Below are 23,772 nucleotides of genomic sequence, written 5' to 3'. Positions count from 1 at the left end.
GTCCCTTCCCTTAGTCACACGGTGAAGCAGGGACCTGCTCCTGAGGCTATATGTAGCATATGTGTGGCAAATGAAATTGTGTGGGGCCCTATTAGCTTGTGCTGTCTGCTTTCCGTGGCTGGCATGCCATGGGGGAGCTTGGCAAAGGTTCATTTTGGTGGAAAACAGTGCTCTGTGAGGGGATTTTACAGTATATGCACATGCGGACTCCTGGGATCAGGCCTGATTAATGGATTTGGCCAGAAAACCGAAGGGAGTAGCCAGTTTGGGAAGTGGCACTGCTGTCCGTGCGAGTCTTCCCGAGAGCTTGGAGCATCTGTGCCCTCCAAACTGCCAAGGAGGGAACAGCAGCAATCTTACAAAGTGGGTAAGATAAGAAGCAATGTATATACAGTAGGTATATGTGTAAAAGAGCAAAGCCCCCACCTCTACTGGATCGTGTATTCGTACTGTTCTGGAGAAAGGTTCAAACTGTGACTTGAAATGGGTCTTTCTGAATTTGAGAGCAGTTTAATGGCAGAACGTAGCAAACAAAAAAACCCGTGAGTATGCATAAGTAAAATGCAAACTTTAAACTTCATGTCGTATGGGTTTAGATTTCCTAGACATGTTTTCTGAGGTTTTAAACCCTGGATGCTTCCAGAGAGCAAGAGATTTGGGGCCAAAAGTCCATCATGTCATAGGGTCTAAGCCATTTTTACATACCTTGGGGTGAAGCGTACAGGAATTCATAGATTACAGGGGTTACTGTTCTTTCTTTTAAGTGTAAATATGCAAGGCAAATATATTTGAAACAAAGTATCCATGTCTGTACGCCCAGTTTGCTTTGAAACAGCTTAGTTGTTTATGTTAATTATTTTGCCTTTGTGTATTTTGCCATGGAGTTGGAGGGTGATGCTGGGAAAACCAGAGGAGCACAGAGAGCAGAATTAGCTTGAAAATGCAAATTTTGCTGGTGGAGACTGAGAAGCATCAAGAGACAGGGAAGACACTCTTTCCGTATCAAGGATTTTTTTTTTCTTTCGGGCAGGCATAGCAAGGAATTAAGCCTGGGCAAAAAGCTTGAGGGTTGTCTCTGTTCAGCAGTACCTTGAAAGTTAGCACATGTGGAGTTGGCATCCTCTGTCTTGTTTTAGTGTAGCTGTGTTTCATGGGCGAGACAAAGGGCAGGAGATGAGGCACCTCTCAGTCGTGTTTGATTCTGCCTCCATGGCAGTTCTCTGCTGCCTGCGCCTCGCTCAGCTACCCACACTATCCAACAAGGATAGAGAGCCTCTCCGAAGCACCTCCAAAACTCTGATGTGCTTAGACATCAAAAATGGAAGGTGTACCTCTCTTGCTACAGAGTCGTGGTGATCGCTTGCCTTAGGGGGGAGAGCATATGTACAGCAAATGGACACTTACATAACCCTATTAGCTTATACTGTGTGATTTCAACTGTTGGTTTGCCACAGGGAGTTGGAGAAGAAGAATGAGGTAATATAAATAGAAAGATGACATCCTCCAAAAGAGTGCCATTCAGCACATATTGCTGGCTGGCCTCATGGTTCAGAGCCGATAAGCAAATTTGGCCTGAATCCTGTTGCAGCATTTCACGATGGCACCAGCATAGCAGAAGACTTGGCAGTGTCAGCAGAGGTGGACGCTGTGGATGTGACTCCTGCCATTTGCTGCCTGCAGCTCTGATTGCAGGAGCCTGCCTCTCAGTGGCAAAAACCTGGGGCCAAATTAATTGTGATTAATTTTGATTACGGACCATTCCCTTTGAAGTGACTCTTGAGATGAATTTGTCCCATGTGTGCTTTAAATGGCAAGTTGCTCAGAAGTGCTTCTGCTAATGCATCCAGGTTTATTTCAAATATCCTTTTTCTTTCTTTCAGCGATTGGTTCCTGGTACAAATGCAGACGCTTTGCATTAATTCCCTGCAGGGCTTCTATGCCATATTTTTAGGCTTTTGAGTGGCATTGTGGAAAACATGAAAGCATTATGGTAATGATCAGGGCCAATTCTTGTGTTCTTTATTCAGATATCAGTTAGGAAAAAAAATCTGTGATGCTTAATCATGCAAAAATCCTACTAAGAAATAATTTAAGGGAGGGTTTAAGTGGGGACCTCAACATTTGGCCTGTAGTGCATGATGGATTTTAACATCATCTAGGTAGTGATTAGGTGGAAGAATGTATGTATAAATAGTTGAAGTGCTGGAGTGAAAAAAGAGTTAATAGTATTGTCCATTCAACACCACAAGGAGCTGTTGCATACTATTACATTTCAAGAAAAAGAAAGTACAATGAATGCACTTTTAAGCCAATTCCTCCCACTGTTATTTTCATTTGTCTTGTGAATATTCTGTGGGACTGACTGAAGGCTTTGTCTGGTGTAGCAGGAGCCTCTTGGCTGTGTAATAGCAGTGCAGAAGGTATGGCACAGACCTTTTCTTATTTATATATATTTATTCACTTATAAAAAGGAGTGTTTACAGAAAGCTGTTTGACCCAGGCTTTAAGGAAAACCACCTGTGCTTCACTCCTTGCAGTCTTCTGAAAGCTCACGTGTTGAGAAGCACTTCTCACGATGAACAAACTGCCAAATGCATTTGAAATGGAAAATTTCTAATTGAAATGGGCATCTCGGAGCTTCCAGCTGCTGGCGACCGCATGGCAAAACAATTGCAACGTTTGCAATTGCTTTGCAGAACCTACTTATCTAACAATCACCACAACTTCAAATATTTATTTGAAACTGGTTGGTTTTAAGTATTGAAGAGCACTGTTGTTTTCCCCAATTTGTCTAAGTAAACCAGGGTGAAGGCAGCCAGGGATCCTATTTACTCACATCATGAATGCTAAAGGTAGGTCATTTCGGGGCCTTACAGGTCTCTGCAGGGAATGAAAGGAATTTGGAAATGCTTCAGTTCCTTTGAAAGCTGTATCTTGAAGACCTTTATAAACGAATGTGAAAATTTCCAAGGAGGGATCAGGAGCAGTGGAAAACTCTGCAGATTTTTTTCCATTTGTAGGCAGAGATTGAGAGCAGCAGGAAGCTGCCCGTTGCATGGCAGCAGCAAGCCCCGAGGCTGAGGCACTGGCCAAGGACTCAGACTTGAACTGAGTCTCTTCTTGTGCCGATTTTCCTTGTCATCTTTCCCCATTTTCAGCCAGGATAGACACTGACCTCCAGCTATGCTACCTCCTGTGTCCTCTGTCCACCCTTGAGCTCTGTGGTTGGGTAGTTTATACTCAGGGGACTTTTTGATGGGTGGAAGAGATGGAGAGCCTTGCCTCTCACTTGGTCTCCAGTTTCTCTTCCACAGCTTGCTTATGAGACTCCAGCAAAGCTTCTTCTGACTCCATAACTGCGTGTTTCAAATGCAGGACTTTGGAGAAAAAGTATTTTGCAGCCATCGGTGTGGCTACAGCCAGTTGCCGTGGCATGGGCTGATGGCAACTGGGAAGAGAGAGGCTGTCCATCTCTGTGTCCCAGAAAATCCTGCATGTAGATGGAGAGGCTCTTTGGTGCAGAAAGTCCTCCACCAACTAGCAAACGTGTTTTTGAAAGTTATCCTTACAAGTCCTTCTGACAAGTGTTCCTATTAGGAGCTCAATCAGTACAGCACTGTGAATTCAGTCAAGTTATCCCTTGACATGCTATGAATGTATTAAGTGAAGAAATGTCAGTCAATCAAGGCAAATTTGCACTTATTCCAGAAAGAAATATGAATATGTAACTGCTGCAGTGGTGATAGGGTGAGCAGAGATTTTCACAGTCCTTTTGCTGCATAATGAAGGTCCTGAATAGTTGGACCTAAGGTAGTGGTAATCCAGCTAGCCAAATTGTTTCTCACTTCTAACCATTTTTGTCCAAGTTTGAATCACAGTGTTTCCATCTGGGTGGTCCTGGTTTGCAATGGAATGATTTAACCTAATAAAGGTCCTGACTCCCCTGTCATATTTCCATGTACTTTTTGCAGAATTCTCTTCCTGAGCTGTAGAAGGTGATCAGGGATGAAAAGGGGGCCTTCTGGCATCCAGCAAATCTCTTATTGTTTAAGAAAACCGCCTCATCTCAAGTGACCTTGAAGAAAGTAGGCTTTTCAGTAAACAAAAGGGAAAATCTGCTTAGTACATTTTTGGTTTTGATTAAGGCTGTAACTTCTAGCAGGCTCTGCCACTAATCTGCCTGATGTAGAAATGTGTACCTTTTAAGAAGCTGCAGCCCAAAATTAATTTCTGCAAATGTATTCGCTCTTTGAAGAAACCTTACTGAGGATCTGAAATGTGGAAATGCTGAGGCTGTTGGGGAAGCTTGTCTGGCTCAGTAAGAAAGAACTGAGATGTAGCGTGTGTTGCACGTGCGGTGGGGTTGAGTGTATTGGGGTGGGCTGTGGCAGGTGGACGTCGTGGCTGACCTCGCGCTGCTTTCCCTGCTGCGCACCTCAGGACTGCACGCCGGGGTCGCAGGGTGGGCACGGAGTGGAAACGCTGCCTCTCTTCAACCCTCTTGAAGTCCTTTCCTGGCAGGGAGATGACAAACCCATTGTCCTCTCCATGCGCTGAGGCCTTCTGACTGCTGAGACATCAGTGATACACGCCGTTGTTTCCCAGATGAAGCTTTTCCGTTCTTTGGTTTTTGTAACACGTTTGCATTCCTCTCTGCCACTTCGCTGTAGCGTTGCCTGTCTGCATGAGCCTGTCGCAGCACATCGCTTTGCTCAGCAGCACTCGACATCGACAGTGTCAAAAAGCAGCTGTAGGGCGCTGGGGGCTCCGCCTTGGCTTGGTGCAAGCCTGCGCATCCGGAGATTTTTCCACAGTTTTGTTCATGCCAAAGAAAACTTCCATGGAAGGAAGAATCTCAGGATTTGACTTTATAACCTAAAGGCAGCCGACTTTGCTGCATAAATGCAGGGTGGTTTATCTGAACGAGGGCTGCAGCGTTGGCTCCTTTTAGGGGCTCTTTTCTCCCTCGTTTGCCCTCCCCCTCCGCAGTGTATAATGCATTTGGAGTTCTCCAAGGCCATTTCTGTAGTGTTGTGATTCGTTGGTAATTATACTGCTTTAAATCTATTGTTCGTTTACTTTTCATAAAAGTCCCCAGCTTTAAAACCTGCTTTTAAACTTTTATTTCATTCAGGCTTATATTGGTCTGCTGAAAAAAAAGATAATCCTATGCACTTTTATTGTCTTTTAGCATCTGCTTCATTATCTATTATATTTCAATACTTATTTCTTCCAGTGAAGGAATATAAATGTTGAAACATTCTGCAGAAAGCTAAATGAACTGCCAGCAGTAAATAGCTTTTTTTGATCAATTTAATAATTTTTCTTTCTGTTTGCAAATCGATTGTAAATATGCCTCCATTTTTACAACTTTGGTTGCTATTTGAAATTATTCTGCAAAGAGATTACTTGAATTGTTTCATACTAGGTGGGCTTGCAGGATTTCGTCTGATCAGCTATAAGTTTAGTGGTATTTTTTTTTTAAGAGTAACTCTTCTGTTTACGTAGGATGCTTTGGCTGGCAGCATGGGCTCTCCCAACGCACTGGCTTGCACCCTTTCTCTCTCTAGATCTGATTTTAACTGATTTATAGGAGTTAAATGAATATCAATATCTGTGCTGGTTTATTGCTAACTTTGATAAATTTCCAGCCCTTTGTCCTTGTGCTTGTTTTAAGATTAAAATTCTTGGTCTGTACTCAGATTGCAATTACTTTTCTCCACAGTATTTTCTAGGTATTCTTAATGGGTATGACCTGCTGTGTCCACTTATTAGCCTGTTCTTTATAAAAAATCTTCAATATAGCACTCTCTGAAGCATGTGCAAAATATGGAAACCTGAGAACTCTTCTGCTAAGAGTAAATTTCCCTTCAAATTTCTTTGCCCCGTAGAGCAGAGTTGACTTGTGCACAAGGTCTTAAGGTCAGCAAAATTGTTCCTTGTGAGATATTTAATGAAAATGAAATCTAACATCAATGGTCATCTGCTGAAACAGCATCTTTCTAGAAATTTAAGATTTGAACTTACTGGTATTTCATAACTGACATCTTTGTATCATGGTCTCAGGGAATTCAAGGAGTTGTAGCATACTTTCTCCCATTATGCAATGCTTTACCTGGCTACGTAAAACTAATCTTACATCAAGTGTCGTGTTCAGCGTAAATCGAGCATGTGGAGGAGGCTGCACTTTTAAACCAGTGGCAGGGAATCACATTAAATTCAATGTAATTACATTGTTCCAGAAATGTGATTATGTGTTTCAACTACCAGCCTCCCACTAAATTACTTTAGATCAGTCTCAATCTGTGGAATGAAACCTGCCTGATTTAGATGTAGATGATGTAATAAATATGAAGAAGTGCATTTTGCATTTATATTTTATATTCACCTGTGACTGTTTATTACATTCTCCAGATCTGGCCTTTCCCAATGCATATATCTCACCTGCTGCACGCAGGGAAATTGAACCCTGACTTCCCTTAATATCATCATTTAGTCTTTGCAGCACCACGTGTATGACATTAGCTACTTAATTTCTCATAAAGCTGCAGAGACATTTTAACTGCAGGAATGCTCTGTAAAGAAAAGGTTTTCCCATGTGAAAAGAAGATAAAATGTTCCCAGGAGTAAGTACAACCTTGATTGTAATGGTACTGCTGAGGTTTCACAATTCTAAAAAGTAAAAAAAGAGGGATAACATTGGTATTTCTGATAGATGAGCTTTAGACTATAGCTTGAAGGCCCACTTTTTGAAGCCTACTGCTGTGCTGGCAGGCAGAGTGTTACACCTGAAAATAGTTGTGCCTGAAGTTAATAGAGGATGATAGCTTGACAGTGAAGATTTGAGTCAGGAAGGCAACACCACCAGGGAAGAACAGAGCACTTTCTCAGCGCCACTTAAAATCAAAGGAAGTCATCCATATATTTAGTGATTTTTTTGAATGGTGCCTTTGTGACTTGAGATCTTCATCAGCAAATCAGATAATTTATAGCATTACTATCAGATTAGAAAGCAATCCCAGCCCCAGTAATATACTGGCTTCGCTTTTAATATCCACAAGCTATTGATGTTCGTAATTGAGAATAAGGTTTTGTATCAGCAATTACTTGCGCAGAAGATATTGTCACTTTAATGCCTTGGTACTTAACTCTAGGATAAGGTCAGATATAGTGACTAATTGCTGGAGGAAATAATTACAACCACAACCATGCAGGCATCAACAAGCACCACCTTTGCAGGAGACTGGTCTGAAAGCTGAGCTCTGGCTGATGTTAGTGTTGCAATTGGAAAACAATTGCAATTTGTAGGTGCAAAATTATGTCTACAAAAATATCAGGCAGGTTGCTTTGCTTTCCCTTCTTCATCCCTTGGTTCTTCTGTAAGAACAAGCAGAGTCACCCCGTCGTCGGAGCAGGCTGCGTTTCTCAGCCCTTTAGTCCCAATAGCATCTCATCTGTGCAAGGCGCCACAAGGATAGGCGACTCTTTGAGGGTGGAGAGTTTGATTCATGAATAAATCTTCTCCAACTGTCTCTTTAATTTAAGTACAAGATACCTTTAAGCCTCACTCCCCCACCTCCTTTCCATACTAAGTCTCCGTGAATGGGACTTCCCCTTAGGTTTAATAAGTCTTTGAGTATCTCAGCAGTACAATCAAAAGGACCCTGGAAATAACGGTTTCGCAGCTGTAGAAGCCGCTCAGATGTGCCATGAAGATGAAATAGGGAGGAGCATAATTAATCTTTCTGTCTTCTTCAAGATGTGTTAAGATCAGACCAGGTCATTTTCTCGGAAGAGCTGGGGAGGAGCTGGAGGGGAAAAAGGGCCTGTCTCAGGGAATTAATCTCCTGATCTCCAGGATTAGCCTCCAGAAATAAGTCTGAAAGTGACTGCTGTAGCAGAACAAGGAATGTTTATTCCATCTTGGTGCATTTTATAAACCATTTCGAATACAATTAAGCTCCTCCTCTCCCCCTTGAATTATTTCCAAGTATTGATGGGCACATGATGGGTGATCTTATTTAATCAAAAGTACTGCCTTTTTGTTTTTCAGTGTTTTATCAGATTTTTTCATGGCCTGGGAAATTTTCTATTAGAGTCAACAAGAAGGCTGGGATGATGAGACTGCATAGAGGTCTTTCTCTAGCCCTGCTATCAAGCCTGGAGTGGAGAGCTGTCCTGCCAGTCCCCATGTCCCCAGCTGAGGAGGTAGTCTGCTCCTCTGGATACCTTGGGAGAGGAAGACTCCCAAGGGACAGTTCTTCCCTTCCAGGCACAGGGAAGAAGAGCCACAAAGGCACTTGTTTTACTTGTTCCCTTGAAGCAGGAGAGGAGCGGCTGCTGTTTTCCTGCTCAAGCATAACTAGTCATAATTAGTTTAGCCCTGGGTTGTTGGTCCTTTGCTGTATTAGATCAAAAGAGGGTGTGTGCGGGTGTGTACATGTGCATGTTCCTCATAGTTAAGAGTTCTGGTGGAAAAGCACACTTGCACCATCCTCATTTCAGTCACAGCCATTTTTTGACCGGCCCCAGATTTACAAGCAGATGTTAAGCATCCTTAATGCGTGAAGATGATTTTGTTCCCAGATGCCAAGCTGTGAGACCGTCGTGTGGCACCTCAGAGCCGAGAGCACAGCATGCTGCCCCTTGTAAAATGACTTAACAGCTGACTTCCTTTATTGAGGGTTTGGAATCCCCCCTAAGCACAGCAGATTCCCTTGCTGAATTAGATCGTCTTTCTGTGGTTAGAGCCTGTATATCAGAACAATTTCAGTATTCACATCCTCTAAACAAGGCTCATTAATTGTAAATTCATGACTAACAGGGTTAGGGACTAGTTAGAATTGAAAAAGCAGAACAGGAATGGGAAGTGCTTAATGCTCAGTGGGACACAGTATCTCACTCTGAGTGTTTTTCACTGAAAACCACTGAATACGTTATAAAGGATTGTAGCCATTTTTGTAGGTAGTTGATTCAGTGCCCCCAAACTCCCCCAGTGGGAAAGCCTGTTTTTAGAGTGTTTGTTATTGCAAACACAGTGTATGCTTTGAAATGCTGAAAGTTTAAGTGACTTTTTAGTAGCTAGCACCTAGGCACGTGTAGCCTTCGTGAAACTTGAATTGTTTCTTCTCCCCCTTTTTCATTCGTGACATTTTGCAGAGATGATTTTTCATCTGGTTTCTGAGGATGTGTAGGAGCTTGAATCATAAAGGCTGGTCAAGTAAACAGAGGCTAACCAATATCAAAGCTGTGGGAGTAGCTCATTCCTATCCTCAAAAGCACTGTGCGATGTCCCTGTTTGTCTTACTGAAATTCCCTGGGGGCAGCGCTAGGTGTTGGAGCCTGCTGTGCTACTGCTTCTAAGAATCAGCTCCTGGTGAGGGATCTTTTTTAGGCCTTCACCCTTGACCGGCCAGCTAATGAATGAATGAATGTTGTCTGCCCTCGAACTATTGAAGTAGCTCATTTAACAAGGATGTTGTGACTGAACCGTGATGGAGGATCTGCCATCCATTCAGGAGAAACACTGGTACTGCAGGTAAAACCAGAACAGAGCAGTCCTGGTGGCAAACAGAGCACTTGCAATGATAAAGGAAAAATGCTAAAGGATAAAGGAAGATTTAGTAATGGTATTAGGAAGGAAAGGGAAAGCCACAGAGGGAATGATCCTATCAACTCTACTGATTTAAGAAGTGAGTTGACCCCTTATACTGCTATACTCCTCTGCACATACAGACCAAATGGGAGCACCTTCCTATACCACTTAGATCAGTTGCCTCCAATTTTTGATTATGGCGTTTTTGTCCTGTTATTTCCCCATCTTTTTGTTACACGCACAGTGCTAGGACCTAGGTCATTGTTAGAGATTAATGATCTGGAAATGGATTTGGCCCCCTGGAATCTGTAAACTTTAAAAAAAAAGTCAGAAGCGCAGTGTGCAGCTGCCTTTCACTCTGGTTTCTTGGTGTGCCCGACCTATCTGCCCATGTGCTGTATCATGTTTGAATCCATCCTGAAGCACGCTGCTGCCTGTGACTGGTCTTCAGCCCTGCGAACACTACAGTTTAATTTAAAAATCGCTGCAAGGATTAAAGAATCCTCCCCAATCCTGCTGGCCCAGGGTGAGTAATTTCTTTCGATAGGCAAGTAAAATGCCATTAGTTTATTGCATTACCATCAATCGCTGTGGTAAACGGCAAGCAATTTTAGTGCAGTGGCTGGTAAATTTTCCTGACAGCTCTGCAAGGCTTGATAAGCTTTCTGAGCTGCGGCAGCACTGTGAGCAACAGACTTTGCGGGGCTGAATTCTCCTGACCTCTTTGCCCATCTCAGGCTCTGGTGCTGCCGGGGTCTGTCTGTCAGGTACCAGCTCGCAGAATGATATTTTGGCCAGATCTGCAGAGCAAAAGCTGGGACCTGAAGCTTCAGGGCATCTAGAGGAGAAAACTCTCTCCTCATCTTCATGGCTAGAAATATTGCAGGCAAATCCAGCGAGCCAGCGCTTTGGCACTGTCCATTTGTGGGGCTTTCTCTGGACTTTATTGCAGTAGCTTATGGACGCAGCCAGCCTCTGCTGCACAGCCTGTGCTCAGAGCAGAGACAAAGCTTGGGACTTGCAAAATCCTTGCCAAATCTGCTGAGATCCAAAGGGGGATTCAAAGAGTCATTGGTGAAAGCTCAATCTACCTGCAGAGAGTCTTCAAGAAGCTTCTGAGAAGCACGACCCGAAGAAACCAAACTGGGGCTGTCAAAGAGAAAAGCCTGTTGGGACAGTGGCCAAAGGGCTAATGAGGGCTACCTGAGCACTGCAGTGGGATAATTTTATTGTGAAGTGCTTACTCTCTAGGAGAATCTTGGAAAGTTGTTGTCTGCAGCTAGAAAAAAATCTGAAGAAAGCAGAATGAAAAAAAAATGGGGGGGAAAAAAAAAGTCTTCGATGTTTTATCCCAGCTGGAGGGCTGGTGCTCATCAGAATTTGTACATTATTAGCCTGCTTGGTGGTCATTGGTGACTGGAGGACGAACCATATAATCATAATGCTCACTAAAGTTTTCACTAGCAGCAGAAAAATGCTTTTTTGCTGTAATATACAGTGCCACCTTTTCAAGAAAAGTACTGGTCTGAACTATACTGGAAATTGAATTCTATCTTGTGGAAAGGGAGATTATTTCCTGAGCTTTCCTTATTCACCATCCTAGCACATACTGCTCAAGGTAAAGGTGCACTCCAAGATGATTGATTGGCAAGCGCCAGAGGACCGCTGTTCCATGTGACAGGGATATAAAGAACAATATTTTTATTTTTTGACAGTGAAGGGGAAATGGCATTACTAGCAATATTCAGCAATGTACTCTGCAGCCCCAGTTAGCTCTGCATATTTTATGGCATCCATTTTCTTTCTTCGATTAAACAACATAAAACCCCATAAAATAATCCAATAAAAACAACAACTACTAGTTCAGGCAAAGTTCTTGTGGCCTTTTTAATTCTGGAAGGATTTTCATTGCTGTGCTTTTTTCCCCTCTTCCCTCCACCTCTGTCCGTTGTGCGCAGGTCAATGTCTCCTTGCACAGCCTAGGTGGAGTTCCTAATAACAACCTTTTCTGTGCTGATTTTTTTATGCAGAGTGCTGAGCAAGAGTGGAAAAATGTATGATAGATCCCTTAAAGACCACTTCCTGCGGTTGAGCAGTTGTTGGATTTGCCAAAGGTTGGGACTGGTTTCACTAGCAGTTAGAGGCATATACATGTTTCAAAAATCTGTTCTTTTTAATGTTCTTTTTTTTTTACTGGTGCAGTTTCAAGCAATCTTTTAGGTAAAGATGACTGTTACTGAGTGTCCCCTTGCTTTTAGTCTTATCTCCTAAGAGGAGGAGACTTGTCAGCGTGTTGTCAGCCCATCAACGTCACTTCTGGTCTTCTCCCTTGTACTTTTTAAAGCATTGAAGAGGTGTATTAGCTGTGTGAAAGTCAAGGCGAGACCCCATTCAGTGCGTGCAGACTGCCTCTGTTATGTACTTTTTTGGACCAGGCTACACGTGCTGTCTCAAGACTAGCCACAGACTGGCTACCACTGGTCTCTGCTGGGCATCTGCCAGTTGGGGGATTTGCAGTCCCCAGCCTGCCCTAAACTGAGCGATTGTGTCACAAACAGTCTGACGATTACAACAAACTCCGGGGTTGACTGTAGTACTCAGCAGCAACCCAGAAAAGTTTTTCTGATCTAAGTCATGTGCGTTGATGTCTGGTAAAAGATAATTAATATATTGGTCTGAATTGTATTTAATAAACTTTTTCCGTACAGGAAATGTTTGAGTCTCCAAGGTGGTGAGCAAATTTAGCCACAGTGATGGACTATTTTGAATGCTGTAAACCCCCATCCAGTCCTGACCAAGACAATACTATGGAGCTCATTATCTAGTTTTGCAGGGAGAGGGATGGAAAGTTTTTCCTTTGTTGTTGTTTAGGTGCTTCCAGAAGCTGTGACCTTCAGGGCTTTTTTTTTTACTTGTAGAGGTAGAAAAATGACCCCTTTGTAAAAGTTCTTTGTCTCCCAGGAGGTCTGAACTCTATTCAGGCTGCAAACATTTTTGCAGTGCCGATTTCTGAAAGGACCCTTTCAATAAAAGGAAACCTGCAAGTATCTTTGTCTTTGCAGGAGGAAACCTCTGACTGACTTTGATTTTTTCATTATAGTTTTCAAAGCTGTGTTTCTGCATGATTGCAAGAATTCCAGGTTCAAATACTTTGGACACCTTCAGACTTGGTAATGCGTTTTCTCTACTTCTAGGCTTTAAGGAAGAGTTTCATCTATTATAGCATTGCATTGGTTTCAAGGTAAAGGACATAGTCTGAGTGTGTTAGATCTTTCAGAGAAAGGTTGAAGAGACTGAGCGGGCTTTGATTATTGTTCTGTAGACATGTGTTACAGAAAACCACTCCAGCATTTTCCCTCTTCTCTCTACAGAGAAGGTACACCACAGGTTGTTGTGTTGGAGAAAAGAGGGCACATGCTTCAATTCTTGGAGATGTCTAAGGGCGCATGACAGCAGGCACTCTTGAGCTCTTTGAATAATGATCAACACATTGTAACTCGGCTAACTGAACGGAGGCAGTGGAATAAAGGAAAATGTCTCTCCTCTTTTAGGAGAGGCAGAGGTGTGAGCTGCCCATTGTGCATCCTAATGAGAAAGGGATGTTATGAGTAGTTCGGTAGCACAAGGATCATTTAGACTTGGAAAAAGGCCTGCTGTCTCCTTTTGATCAATAGTAATAATGGTTAGTTCATGTTTATTGGATACTTTGAAAGTGTAAAGGGTCAAGTGAGTTTTAGGAATTGTGTATTTATTTGCAAATTATGGGCAATATTTCCTGCCCTCCAGGCAGGCAAAGGACAGAGGACCTGATCTGCTTCCCTCTGCTGGTGTAGCAGGAGTCGCTGGAGCCATGCTAGTAGGATGCTGGGGTCAGCAACCCAAACATCAGACCTGTTCTCCTGGTGTGTGAAGAGTTTGCTGGAATTTAAGAACTTTCAGCACAATCTAGAGCCACATGCTATAATCAAAGTAATTTGTATGTCAAAGGCACAACAATGTTTTCAGGTGGACTCAAATTTTGGCTTTTAGTTTTATTAAGAAAATGCCGATTGCTACAGAACTCTTTGACCTGCAGTTTTAAGTACCTACTGGGAAATTACAGAAATATATCGAAATGCGGTATCTGTACAATTTTAAAGTACACAAATGCACAGTGTCTCCATAGAAATAGTAATTTTTTTTTTCTCCTTGGATGAATTTCCAAGCAAAGATGAGTAAACATTCTTATTCCAATTTGAAGTTGCCCAGACAGTTAAATGGTTAATAAAATGTCTTGAATCAACAGAATTGGACCCAATGTCTCCTGCCCTAGTGCCTGGCAACCCTTCTTCTCCCAGAGGGGTAAAATTCCATTGTTGACATATTTCAAAGAAAACAGTGTTCACTGTGGGAGATGATGTTTTCATCTCATATTACATAAAGACTTCAGAACCTCTCAGGTTTCCATAGCAGTGTTGGAAACCCATATAAACAGGTTTGGTTTGTGACAGGCATAAATAAGAATAAAAATTAATAGCTTTAATTTCAAGCCAATTAGGATGTCTTTCTGCTGTATTTCTAAGTGCTATTTGCTTACCTGAGTGAGGGAGAGAGCAGACTGAAAAATGGAGTTTCTGTTGAAATATGAAGATGAAATCTTAAAATGTCTTCTCTCCTTTAAAAAAAAAAGGCAAAAATTGGGAATTTTCCATTTGATGTGGAAATATAACATGATGTTAGACTGCTCTGAAGACATTCACATAGTCTTTGCTGATTTTATGAGCATAGTCTTATATCTAGAAAATGTGTCTGAGACACCTTCCCTTTCAAAAAATTCATGAGGGGTGACACCTCTTTTTCTGACCTTGCTTGACAGATGTGAAACTTAACTTTTCAATATTAAACAATTGCTATAAAATTCATTAATCTCTGGTGATTCAATCCAGCTGAAGATCTTTCCTAAAATGTTTAGACATTCTTAGGAAAAATAGGGAGCTCTTGAGAAAATCTGCTGCACTTTTTTTAGAGAAGTTTGATGAAAAGAAGGAGGGAGGATTTTTGATAAAATATCATCTCCTATTTTTCATCCTGCCTTATTTTGATCATGCTTCTGTAAAAGCTTCCTCAAAATCATAAGCCATCATACTCAAGGGTAGGTTGTGTTAATTTGTCTTCCCTAATAGTTAATTTATCACATGGAAAGCACTTTACTGTCAGAATCCAAATTAAAACCCTGTTTACTCTTTTCATTATTCAAAATCCAATATGCTAGTGAGCTTGATGCTTAGCATATTTCGAAACATTTGATGGGCTGAAAAAAAATAGGTTGATAGCTTCACTTTTTTGGGTAGAAGAGTGCTAATTGTATCATTCTAAATCTTTAGCATTGATCCCCTCCACAATTTCAAAGGGTTTTCTGTTCTCTGAGTTGTTGGGCTTTTTTTCATGGTAGCCACCATGCCTGTTGAGCAGCTGTGTTCCTGCCTTGCATCGTGCTGGTCACTGTGCCTGTTCTGTCTGCTTTGTCCTATGCAGTGCTCTGGCATTGACTTTCTTCCTTGAGTGTGTGCTGGATAGAGATATTCTGATACACGACAGTAATAAATGCTTTCATAGAAACTGCATCCCCAAATGCTTGACGGGGTTAAAGAAGACAGCTACAAAAGGTTATATAAAAATAACAGATGCAGAGAGAAATTGAGGTATACCGGAGGGAGGGAAAGGCAAATTTCCTGATACAGTGTAAAGGTGAGAGAGTGCTGAGGTCACAAGATACAGACAAGGCATTTCCACAGGGTGAGTGGTGGCTGAGAAAGCTTTGGCCCTGCAGTGGGGAGGCGTTTTGGAGGAAACAGAGCCGAGGCAGGCAGAGCACAGCAGATCCATGTCTTGTTTTGAAAACAAATTTGGGCCAATTATGCATTGGACTTGCATTGAAGGGGCAGTCGCTGGAGTAGTTTTTAGCAAGGATGAACTACGGAGGTCAAATCTTAAGTAAAACTCCAGCTGACTTTGGAAGTTGCTGCCTCTCTAAGTATTGAGCTGTCTTTATCCCCAACGGCAAATATGCTTTTTTTGGTCCACCGTGAGTCCCACCGTGTTTCACTGGTAACACCTATTGCCACTGGCTTTATTCCAGGGCCAAGTTGAGTTTTTTACCTGCCAGTACCATTTCTCAAACCCTTTTTCTTGGGCTTTCCTTTTGTTTGATGCGTTGCAGTTGCCCTCTGTTCCACGTTGCCGTCTGCCCGCCGGCTGCCTACACCTCTCCACAGGGCTTTGCAGGCTGCTTGTTTTACTTTGCAATAAAGCAGCATATTATTTGTGCTTCTACACTTGTGACCTTTTGGAGAGGACTTGGATCTTTGCAGGATCTTTGTGTATTTTGATGTCTATTTTACATACTTAGAAAGATAGCTTCACTTACAGTGACATTAATATGGAACTGCGGAAACAAACACAGCTGGCCCAGCGTTGCTATTTTAAGGAGAATTTGATGGGAAGTAGTTTGAACATAAATCTGTGACAACTCTTTTAAAATATAAAAGAACAAAGAAGTAAAGTTCTTGGAAAAATAATTTAGAAAATAAACATTTGCTTAGCTTGTAAAAATTTAGGATCTGATCCCCTGAGTTGTTGTAAATCTGACTTCCATAAGAGGTGAGGCTGTGCAGGATGATTATCTGCTAGGTGAGGCACTCTCATGTCACACGTACTGCAAGCCCACAGCAGCAGGAAGCCTGTTTGCCCACAAGCTGCTCTTGCATGGCCATTGCAGGACTCAGGGTCTGTTACTAGTGGGTCTACAGTGGGAGCAGAAGAGCTGGGTGGGTTTACGGTGAAGGTACCAAAATATTCCTTGGCAGCTCTAGGCGTAATTCCTGGTTCTGCCATGTGTTTTCAGGGTGACTTTGCATCACCTCATTTTCCTCATAATTCTGGATTACCCATAGAGAATTTTGACCAGGAACCTTAGGAAGACACAAAAGAGAGGGATGGTGCCTCTCTTGAGGGGAGCTCTGGTCCCACCTCAGCCCTCCATCTGCTGTAACGGTGTTTCCCAAGTGGTTTTGCTTTCATACACTCACACCAATGAACTCCTGACTGTCAGTACCTCCCAAATGCCATGGGATGCACCTGGATATGGCAGCTATGAATCACATACCTGCTTCTCCCTATATCTCCCAGCAAACTCCCCTTGCTTCCTCCCCCTATACAGGGATGCTTCTAGTCCTTCCTACATAGAAACACTGCCCATCTCACCCACACCCCAAAAGTCCCCAGATGTTACATCTGAATTCAGTGATTATTTTAATTTATAGTGCTTGGCTTAATGTATCTTAAAACACATGTATTTTAACTAGAAACTCCCCAGGGACCTCGTTCGGAACTAATTGCTTGCTGTTTGTGCAATTCTTCGAATATGTAAAATGTTCTGTGAGGGCTCAGAATTACTCAGCTCTGCTCTGGTTTGGTCTTAAAGATGGGTAGGGGTGTCTAGCTGAAGTGTAAGCCTGGGAGTCAGGATGTATAGACCCTCATTCGGGCTCTGCAGAGACAGTATAATTTTAGGCAAGTTAACTTAACTGGCCTACAGCTTGGATTTCCTGTAGGGGAAGGAAAATGATTTTATTTTTAATTGGGCTAAAAATGCGTGTTGAAGGGCTGACAACAGAAATGGTTGGAAAGTACAAATGAAATTTATTATCATAACCGTTATTATTAGTACGTCATTGAGAATGAATTTAGCTCAGATCATGTTTTCCCCCATAAGGGGGTGGAGGGGAGATAAGAGGATTTCTAAAATAGCTCTGGAAAAAGTCTTTTTTTCTCATCCTTTTGAGCATTTTCCATCTGCTGTGAGCACATTCTTGTTTTATTTCCTAAATATCTTTTCCTTCTGTTTCTATTTTAAAGTTCCTTTTGCCAAGATTTTACTTCCCAATTACTGCTGCTGGGAGTGTTGCTGCGGGGGGATATTGCAAGCAAGCATTTACCTTTCAGATGTTGCAGTTAGTTGACTGGGAGGCAGTGGAAGTCCCTGCACCACTTCGCTGGGTGCTCGGCTGTTTGAATCCCTCTTGCAGCCCTTAAGTTACTTTCCAGCCCTGGTGATTACTTGTACCTTCTCCTTTCCTTCTCTTACAATAACTGAGAGAAGAGGTTTAGAGCCGCCAAATTCATGGGGTCGCATGCATTTAAGGCTGGGATTGCATTTTAAAATAGTTTCTGGTTGTTCCAAGTTGGCGGGCTGGGGACGCTTCTGCTTGCCCTCTCCATTCAGTCTGTCCTGTTTCCATCTTTGTATTCCACAGAAAATGGAAGACATACTGTTCAGGGAGAAAACACTGCCAGGGATATCAAATGTATTCTGCAGTCTAAATTGAAAGCAGCTTCCTCTGTTCTGCATTTATAGCCAGAGAAGAGGGCTAAACTCACCCATGAAGTAGTTGTTTCATTGATTCCTTGTTCTGAATAGCTTTGACCCGCCCTCCCCCACCTCCTCTTAAGATCTTCTGGGCATAAGTGTCACGAAAGGCAGTGCTTGAGGATGTCCCATTCCTGTTATACCTGCTCCACCCCTAAAGAAGAGAGTAGCATGAATAAATAGTGATCACTTCATTTGTGATACAGGCTGTGGATATAAGCTGTCACCTAGGGGCTCTGTTGCAGGCATCTCTGTGAATTGCGTTATCAAAATGCCACATAAGTTGTAATGTTTTAAAAGTGGGCAAGTGCTTTTTAACAGGACAGTTTTCTGTCTGAAAATTCTGCTTTTCAGAAAGTAAGTATTGCACGGAAATGAAATGTCAGTTTTGCCAAATTTCCAGTTGGCTGTCATGTTTTGTTCCCCTTTTCCTTTTTTTTTTTTTTTTTTTTTTTTTTTTCTATTTCACAATTATCTTTATGAAAAAGGAATAAAGCCATCTTAGTAGTAACAGTTACTTCTTGGGTCTTGCTTCTGGGAAATACTTGAGTAGATAATTTCCATGTTTTCAAGCCCAGAGATGGCAGAATTTTTTGTCAGCTGGTAAGTTTAAAGGACATCAGATTTTTCTCAAGCAATTCTGCTTATGCTTACAGCTCCCTTTGAGTTGGAAGAGCAGCACTTCCCAGTAGTTTATATGTGGGGAAGGGAAGTATAAGAAAACTAAATGATCCACCCAAGCTTATAATTGAAGCCTGGCACAGAGCAGGGCAATAAACCCAGCGCCTGGGCTCACACACTAGCCATTCACCATCCTTTCTCCAGCTAATGTCAGCTCTGGTAGGAATTCCTTATTCTGTTGCAAAGCCTCAGTCCCCAACACTTAGAATAATTTTTGTGCCTGTGGAGTTTGGAGGCAGATTTAAAGATATGAATCACTTATCTGAAGCATAGTAGGCTCAAACCTCCCATATGTAGGCTGGTTTAATTTGAATTTCTTGACTTTTCCTAAGTGAGAAGCTGAATTCAGTTTCTTCCTTCTTTCAACCTTCCTGGCTCTACTGATATCCAAAAATGCAAAATGACATCTTGTCTCAGCCCACCAGAGCAGATGCACTGCAGGGGATTAGACTGGAAATTCTCCTAAAATGCAGCATTCTGAGACGTTTTTGGAAAATGTAGCTGGGGAGCAGAGTATACGATGTTCCCTTGATGCTAACCCAGCAAGACAGTAGATATGCAGCAAGTGAAAGCTGTCGGCACCGTCAACAAGACAGCATTGCCAAAAAACAGAAGGCCTCCTGTTAAGGGACAGTGCCCTGAAGGTGAAGCCAAGTGGTGAGCCAACAGGAGGGCACCGGGAGAGTCTCGTCTGCTGTCCAGATGTCTCTATTCAGACACAAGACAAGAAAGAGCAAAGCTGCCTGGCTGAGGGAGGCAGATATGGCTGAGGGGCTGGCCCAAGAGGGATGCCAGTGTTTTAGGGTGCAGCGTGTCTGGAGAGGTTGGAACAGCCGGCATGTAGATAGATGTGGATATTGGAGGCTCTTGCATCCTTACCCCTAAGCTGTGTGGGGACCACTGATGAAGGTGAAGAGGAGCAGCAGCTTCAGCTTCCATGAAGAAGGGAGCTGCACAGGGGTCCTGCATGGTTAAAGGAGTGGCAGGGAATTGTGCCATGTTGCTTTTCATCCTTGTTGGGGTAAACCAACCTGCTAGATTCGGATCAGAGTAGAAGAAAGTAAATGCTGCAGAGTGAAGATATCTGTAGTGCAAAAGCTGTGTAGGAGGACATAACAAGCTTCTGACAGATGGAAAAAGGCTGATGAATCCTGAAATCATGGGTGAAATCCAGCTGTCCTGCCCCCCCTGTCCCTCCCAGCATCTCCTGCCCTTCAATTAACCTTTAATTAACCAGGGCTTTGACTTGGGTGGAAAGTTGGGTTAGAGCTTTCCAGACATTGTCAAGAAAAAACATGGGAAATTGGGGGGGGTGGGCAGTGGGGAGGCAAATTTGTTAAAAATATAATTTTGGCTGGGAGAGAAAAAATTTTAGAAGCAGTCTTGTGGGGTGGTGGTTTGGGTTTTTTTTTTGGTCAGGTCCTAATGATTTTTTTTTCAAGAGTGGTTGACTAAGTCTAATGAAAAAATTTATTGAATCCATTGCTGAAGGCCTAATTCTCTATCTCATGTAAATTACAAGTCAGTCTGAAATGAAGCCATGTAGGTGTCTTGCAGGAATGATTTGGTCCAGTGTAATTACTACAGAATAAATGAATGTTCCTCTGTAAAAAGAAGAGGAGATGACAGGAAAGGGGCACATAAGCTTTGGGGCATGTTGTTTGGAGATATGAATGTCTGTGGAGAATCATGAAGGAGACAATTAGAAAAATATCAAGTAAAATTCTCTCCTTATAGGAAACATTCATCAGATTGGTTATGCCAGGCATGAATTTGGCCCGTCAAGTCAGTAAAGCCTTACAGGCAAAAATAAGGATATCATAAAAGCAGAATGAATTAATTCCTTCTCAGAGAAAAAGACCACCCATTGAGTCTTGAAGTTACTTTGATCCAAATCCATGAACTCAGCTAGAACTTAAAGGCAATTCTTATTAGCGTAATGCGAGCACCAACTGGCCACGAGGCAGCGGGGCAAATCCATCACAATTCACTGTTAAGTAACGCTTCAAGTCTCAGCAGTGCTGTTTCATTCCACCATACAACTAAGAGCTCTCTCTTGGCTTTGCTTTTAATTAATTAAGTCACAGTAGTGGCGAATGTGGCGCTACAGCAGTTGCTTTCTGCCTAATTGTTCTCCAGGCATATTTGCAGCACTCCTGCAAATATGTCAAAATCCCAGGCTTGTTTCAGGAGTCAAGCTGCACAAATGAAGTCCTTGCTATTAAAAGCAGTTTGTTTCCTATTCCTTGGCAATCTGTTCCTAATGCTGAGCCCCGCTGGAGCATGGACTTTTTTGTAGCAAATTTTTTTTAAGCCAAAAAATGGTGACATTTACCAACTACCGAACTGCTTCCAGACTCTAGCCATGCTTAGGAAATCAAGGTTTGCCATATCAGCATCATATTTTCAGCAGCAAGAGTTTGACATGCCCACTTTGATAGATCCCAGTACCATGGCATAACTATTTTCATCCCTCAGTCCTGGATCTAGGATAACCTATTCCTTCTCTCTCCTTCCTGCATTATGGTCTTTGAGCAGTGAAACACATTTTTTTCCATGCAGATTGCCCTAATACTAAAGGGTACCTTGCTCGCAAAGGTTTGCAAGCAGGAGGATGTATTTTATATCACAGTGCTCTGATTCTCTATCTTAAACTGCAGGGCAGACACAACAAATTAAATCAACTTATGCTTAGTCACATCTGTTTCATTTGTATCAAACTGGTGCCACTGAAGCAGAAAACATTCTTATTCTCTCCACATTGTTCAAGCTGAAAATTAACTGGCTTTGCACATAATGAAACTCATACTTCATATTTTTAAAATGATTGGACCTGTTTTATGTTTTTAAAGACTTACAGTTGGAATGTATCAGTCTATTACTAATGGAAGAGGGAATATTTCCTTTCATCTTCCTTGTTTACCTCTCTGGATTTATTTGTAGGAGATATGTAACTAAAGCAATCCCTGTTGTTCCCCAACAGAATTAGGACAGCCCCAGGTGTGAAGATCATGGACATCAGAGTCAGCGATGCAGACCAGTGGGGGGTTCAAGAAGAGACGGACAGCGCCAGGACCACTGCCACGATCACATGCGTGCACAACGACCCCCACGCAGAGGACAGGTAAGCCGCCAAGCGCTTTTGTGCATTAACCCTTGCTAAAATGCTGTGAGAGACATACAATTGCTCTTTTAATAGCAGTATTTTTTCCTTCTCAGCCTCCTTGGGAAAGCTATAGGTGATGTGATGAGAGCTTTTTTCCGTTTGTTTCACTTCTGAGCTTCGGAAGTAGCTGATCTAATTAAACTGGAGGCAGCCAACTAGTCCTGGCTCACATTTGCTTTTCCTGCACCTTCAGGGCAGCAGGAGAATTCCTGTTGCCAAAGAGCCAACAGAAAGAAATGGATTAAAATAGAGAAATATGAAGAATAATTGAGAGCAATATAGGACAATGCTGTCTTCTTTATTTGAAAAGCTATGAAAGTAATAGCTATTAAGTGTTATTCATTATTGCTGCAAAACATCTATGAGTGTCTATGAACTGTCTCGTGAATGCTGGGTACGTTTGTTACGGTAATGCTCCCACAAGCTATATCAAAGGTAATGAGAAATTTACATTGTTAGTCAGAATTATGTATTTTACAATACAAGCAATTTCTCTCCATTACCATGCAGTTACCCTACACTTAAAGAACACTGTGCATAAATTTAGCTTGAAATTGTATCATAATTAGGAAATTGCAAAACTTTATGTCAAAATTTTTATTTGAGGAGTCTTTTGCATCCGTCTTTTTCTGACAGCTCCTGTAAGGGAGAAAAATGGTTGTTGGTGATTGTTGCCAGAGGTTTGGAGTGCAAAAAGAGTTTCTACTCTGTTTAGTTTCTGAAGCTGCCCCCACCCCCCAAATAGGGGAACAAATGAATCCCATCTAGCTCTGGGTACCAGCGATACAGATGATGAGGGTGACAGCTATTTATCCATGGGTTTGCTTTTTTAGCAACAGGGATAAATAGTCATTGTTAAGGTGAGAGTCCCCTTGGATGTGTAAAACAGGCCTGAGGAATAGCAAGCAAAAAGTGCCTGTTTCTCTCCAGTAAAGATGCAGAGTGGAGGCGGCTGAGTGGGACACAGGCATTTGCATTGTAAATATGTGAAGTGAAGGGAGGTGATTCCCCGCTCAGTGTCTCTGGTTAAGTCAAGTGCTACAGAGCTTTCTGGCATCAAATGCCAGGCAAACGTTTCAGTTCATGAGCTGTTTCATGCACTTCCTCCCCATTAAAAAAAAGGAGGGGGGTGGTGGGGAAGTCCCCTCTTGGTTCCTAAGCACATTTGTCAAAGTTGCACTTCTGAGGTTGTGATGTAGGAAATTGAAGCCACCTTCCATCATTATTTTGCTGGGCTTTCCTGGGCTGCGGTACTGGTAAAGCAGAGCTCTGGCAGCTGGATTTGGTGCTGTATGCTTTGTCGCCAAATCCTTTGTCTTTTGGCAAGATTTCCCAGTTCCTCCAAAAGCTGTTAAAGAAGCCAGTGAGTCCCTTTGCTGCGGGGGGAGAGCTCAGCCAGCAGAGATGCTGGCTCAGAGGGGAACCATCGCTCTTGTTCTGGAGCTGTGCGATGACATATGATGGCTCCAGCAGTGAAATCTCAACCTGTATTAGCTCAGGCGGCTGATCAGGTGGCTGTGCAGTATCTGCTCTCTGCTGAACGTTGCAGTCAGGTTTTTTGCTAAAACAGCTGTGACCTCTGTTCCGTTCAGAGCAAGGCGGAAAGCCATCAATTTGAAAGTGAAATGCTGAGGTTAAAGGAAAACTTAAGATCATTTGGTGTTACAGAGGAATCTCTCTATTGAAATGAAACAACTATTTTTAAAGTTAGACAAAAAATAGGATGAACACTGAAACTTATTGCCTTGTATGTGGTTTCACTAAGCCATGAAATTATACCTGTCACAGTAACTTAGTTTTTATTAAAGCTGATTTTTGCTTTGTGTTGAACTGTTAAATTGCACAAAAGCAATGAATCTCAAGTTAATTAATACTTTGACCCTTTCCTTTGTGAGATTAGTTTAATATTTTTGGATTAATTAA

The 23,772-nt window shown here is 42.3% G+C and overlaps 1 protein-coding gene across 1 annotated transcript in view; it reads left to right on the top strand.

The window, feature by feature from the left end:
• Positions 1-23,772, top strand: part of LOC137670148 (transmembrane protein 132B-like) — a 242,679-nt gene that overhangs the window by 86,043 nt on the left and 132,864 nt on the right. Inside the window, exon 3 of the mRNA XM_068412813.1 lies at positions 21,667-21,807. Within this exon, the coding sequence (XP_068268914.1) occupies positions 21,667-21,807 (141 nt within the window). The remainder of the gene's footprint in view (positions 1-21,666; positions 21,808-23,772) is intronic.

This window comes from Nyctibius grandis, chromosome 14 (genome assembly GCF_013368605.1).
Source record: "Nyctibius grandis isolate bNycGra1 chromosome 14, bNycGra1.pri, whole genome shotgun sequence".
Taxonomy (NCBI): Eukaryota; Metazoa; Chordata; class Aves; order Nyctibiiformes; family Nyctibiidae; genus Nyctibius; species Nyctibius grandis.
This window is presented reverse-complemented; position numbering and strand designations above follow the sequence as displayed.